The 4,085-nt window shown below is 64.8% G+C and overlaps 2 protein-coding genes across 2 annotated transcripts in view; both read left to right on the top strand.

Moving 5' to 3' along the window:
• The window catches only part of PFL1_02313 (uncharacterized protein), a gene marked incomplete at both ends in the record, with an annotated part of 2,027 nt that extends 2,004 nt beyond the window's left edge, over positions 1 to 23 (top strand). Inside the window, one exon of the mRNA XM_007879825.1 lies at positions 1 to 23. This exon is cut by the window's left edge and continues 220 nt beyond it. Coding sequence (XP_007878016.1) covers positions 1 to 23 — 23 coding nt within the window.
• Positions 24 to 1,432: 1,409 nt separating this feature from the next.
• On the top strand, positions 1,433 to 3,364 carry PFL1_02312 (uncharacterized protein; the record flags this gene model as incomplete). The annotated part of the gene is made up of 4 exons (XM_007879824.1): positions 1,433 to 2,657; positions 2,771 to 2,836; positions 2,963 to 3,217; positions 3,348 to 3,364. 4 exons carry the CDS (start codon positions 1,433 to 1,435, stop codon positions 3,362 to 3,364), a joined length of 1,563 nt encoding a protein of 520 aa, XP_007878015.1.
• Positions 3,365 to 4,085: the final 721 nt, after the last annotated feature.

Raw genomic sequence — 4,085 nt, 5'->3', positions numbered from 1 at the left:
CACGGGGTGCTCGACGAGGCTGACGTGACCGTCGTCGGTCGGTCGGTCGGTCGGTGGGTGCAACGGCGGCGTCGCACGGTGATGATGGTGTCGTCGAACGACGGCACCCTTGCCGTTGCAGTCGCCCGGTTGTCCCTTGCCGTCGCCGTCGCCCTCGCCGTCGCCGTTCCTCCCTCCTCTCCTCTTCCTCCTCCTCCCCTCCGTGTCCGGTGTAAATCTACCTCACAACCCTCCTCCTCCCGTCTCTCCCCTTTTCCCCCAAAATGAGTACAGGCCGAGTGCCTAGAAAGCTTTTCTTTTCACCACGAGCCGACGTCGACGAAACGGTGTCGATCGACCTTGCCTGCCTGCCTGCCTGCCTGCCTGCCTGCCTGCCTGCCTCTCTCGACGAGCACGCACAGCAGCGTCGATGTCGCTCGGCACGTGTGCTCGTGTCGTGGCATCTGCTTGCTGGCCCGCAGGTGGAGAGGGATGAGGATCGCTGCCTTGCGCGTGCCCACCTGCCTCGTTCGACAGACTCTTAGACTGCTCCGCTGGGGCAGGGCAGGAAATCAGGCGGCTTTTGCACGTCGTCCCACCGACCGTCGAAGGCTTGGCCTCGCCTCTCCTCGCCTCGCCTCGCCTCTCAGCCCGGCGACCCCTTTGCGGGTGGAATTTTGAGACGTGGTTTTTGGATTCTCCCCCCTTGTCGCCTTGGCCAGGAGAGGCAGGAGGGGACTGGGGCTCTGGTTGATTGCCAGTCAAGTTGCCAGGTGGCCCTCCTGGCCTGTCGTCGCAGATCAGCAAAGACGTGGGTCGTGCCAAGACGCAGGCAAGGGCAGGCAGGGCTGCTGACGTTTTTCCTCGCGCAGCCTGGGCCTCGATGTCAGCTGCTTGGTCGCCCCCCCTGCCTCAGCTTCCGACCTGGCCCGAAGGAGAGAGCCGAAACGTTGCGTTGCGTCGGCGCTGCTGCCGTTGCACCACCTACCCCTACCCGTACCCGTACTCGTTCCCGTACCACTTTGCCCTCACCCCGCCCTCTCCTGCCGTCGTAGGATGACCATCGCGCCCGACACCTAGCTGCTGCCTGGCTGAATGGGAAACATCATCCGCCGTCGCACCGTCGCATCCTCCTGGCCATCACCACCGTCAACAACCACCACCACCACCACCACCATCACCGTCGACAACACTGACACCTACGCCCCGACCGCCGATACCCTGGCACCGGCACAGCATCCTAGCTTGTCGCCCGCTACCACCTTCTCACACTGGCCGCGAGCCTCCTCGTACCCGCACACCGGGCAAAGCTCGCAGAACCACGCTCGAGTCGAACCGCCCGCCAGGCTGGCAACATCTTCTTCAGCTCTTCTGGCATCACGCTCGCACCTGACACGCTGCTACTCTTCCACACTCGAGTCCTCAGCTTCTGCACCGCTCCTTCTCAAACACCATGGCCCGCAGTTGGGTCTGCAACGCCTGCTCAAATAGACGCTGCCCTTCCAGCCTACAGCCGCCGATACACCCACCAGCGGCAGCAGCGACAGCGACGCAGCGTTCAGAACGACCCTCCCTTTGCAGCACCCAGCAGACGCAGTCACCACCACCACCACCACCGCGACAACAAAGACGACAACGGCAACAACGACGTTCCGCAACCATGGCGACCACTCCAGCGGCCGCCCTGCTCCTCATCCTCGCCCTGGCACGGCCTGCGCTCGCCGTCAACGGCAGGCCGGACGAGGCCGGCAACGTCGACCGCTGCTCGCTCAGCTTGGCCGGCAAGGGCTCCTACACCCTCGGCCTGCACATTGCCGCCATCTTTGTCGTCTTTGTCTCGAGCTCCATTGGCATTACGCTGCCCTTTGTGCCCCAGTGGACCAAAGGCAGGGTGGGCCGCCGTACCTCGCCAAACAGCCGGGGCGAGGAGGAGCAGCAGCAGTCGTCCCACGGGCACGGCCATAGCCACTCGCACTCGCACGGCCACGGCCACTGCCACGGCTCTTCGACGCCCAACGGTTGGTGGGACGAGTGCTTCTTCATCAGCAAGTACCTGGGCGCCGGCGTCATCCTGGCCACGGCCTTTGTCCACCTGACCTACGAGGCCTTTATCCAGCTCACCTCGCCCTGCATCCACCTCGCCTACGCGCCCACGGCGCCCGCCATCTCGATGGCCTCGCTGTTCCTCATCTTTGTCGTCGACCTGCTCCTCATGCGCCACATCCACCGCTCCAAGAAGGACATGGCCGAGCTCAAGGCGCGCAGGGCGAGGGCAAAGGCGCAGCTCGAGTCGCTCACCCTCAACTCGATCCGACCCACCGACTCGCTCGCCACGGGCGAGAATGCGCCGTCGTCGTTGCCAAACCAGGCGCAGGCCAGTCCCGGCCCTGGTTCCGGCAAGACGACGGCGACGGCGGCTGCGGTGACGATGGAGGAAAAGGCGGTCGATGCCGTCATCCTGGGCGAGAGGCTGCGGAGGGAGGAGCTGCTGGACGAGGAGGAGCGGGAGGCCGACGCCAAGCTGGCAGAGAGGGCCAAGGAGCTCGACGTCATGGTCATCGAGGGCGGCATCGTCTTCCACAGCGTCATGGTCGGCCTCGGCCTGGGCACGTCGTCCGACGCGGGCTTTGTGCCGTACTTTGTCGCCATCGTCTTCCACCAGATGTTTGATGGGTTCGGTGAGTCCCCGACGGGCGCATCGAAGTATCTCTGCCTGCTGCGATCAGCGGGCGGCCGCAGAGTAGACATCGCTGACACCTGTGGTGCTTGTTGTCGTCGCCACGCACTGCAGCTATCGGTACGAGGATGGCCGAGCTCAACTTTCAAGGCAAGCGCAAGAAGCAGATTGCCATGTTCCGTGAGTGCCCACCCGAGCGGGGTCTGACTGCGCTCGTCAGTCTCGTGGGCTGAACCTTGCACGACCCGTCGCTGACCTCTCTCGGCTGCCGACTCCTCGTCGCTCGACTCCTCTCGCGCCCGGCAGTGGCGTACGCGTTTGTGACGCCGGTGGGCATCGCGCTGGGTACGGGAGTGCGCACCGTGTTTGAGCCCAACGACCCGACGACGATTATCGCGATTGGCGTGCTCGACTCGCTGTCGGCGGGCGTGCTGCTGTACGGCGCGCTGGTCGATATGCTGGCCAAGGATTTCCTGTTTGGACCCATGCTCGACGCCAGCAACCGGCGCCTGGGCGTCGCCCTCGCTGCCCTCCTGGTCGGCGCGGCCGTGATGAGCCTGCGTGAGTGCGCCGCAGCGGCGTCGCTGCCCGGACTGCCGACGTGGAAGCCTGGACCGAGACGTGCTGACGCTGCCATCCCCATCCGCTTTCGACTTTCTTTCCTGCCTCTCGATGGGGCTCTGCTTCACAGTCGGCAAGTGGGCCTAGACACCGGGTTTTCCTCTCGGTGCTTGGCCCTTCTCTGAGCGGGTCGGCCGCTACCTTCCTACGACCGCACTCGCTAACTTGCCTCGACGACTGATCGAGCATCCATTTGGCACGGCATGCACTCTGTATTACTAGACAATGAACAATGATTGCGGCGACGAAGATTGCGACGACGACGACGACGAGAAGATAGACTGACTACGCGGCCGATGGCGAGCGGAGGGGGGTAGAGCAGAGCAGAGCGGGGCAGGGCAGGGCCGGGCAGATGCTGAGCGAATAGGTGAGCGGCGCCACGTGGGTGACCAGGGTAAGCTGCTGATCGTCTCGGAAGACGGCAGTTGTTGCGGGCGGGCGGGCTGGCTGGCGGGTTGGGGTCCGGCTTCGGATCCGTCGAGGGTTTTTTTTTTCTTTGTCCGCGAAAGCACGCCTTCGTTGCAGATGCCTGGCTGGCGCGGCCTGCAGATCGATAGGCAGGCTTGGCTGGCCTGGCCCGGGCAGGCGGGGCTGACTCGGGAGGATTTCCGCGTGTAAGCCAGCCCGCCCAAGCCCTTGCTGTTGGCAGGCCGGGGCGAAGGCGAAGGGGCGTGGGTGCGTGCTGGTGTGACTCGCTGTTGCAGCCGGACGGACGGGCCCAACCAGCCAAATCCTCCACCTTGGCACAACGGGCCAGGCCAGCTCACTGGGAGAGAGAGAGAGAGAGAGAGAGAGGACGCCCGAGGTC

Source organism: Pseudozyma flocculosa (assembly GCF_000417875.1).
Source record: "Pseudozyma flocculosa PF-1 unplaced genomic scaffold scaffold00006, whole genome shotgun sequence".
Lineage (NCBI taxonomy): Eukaryota > Fungi > Basidiomycota > Ustilaginomycetes > Ustilaginales > Ustilaginaceae > Pseudozyma > Pseudozyma flocculosa.
This window is presented reverse-complemented; position numbering and strand designations above follow the sequence as displayed.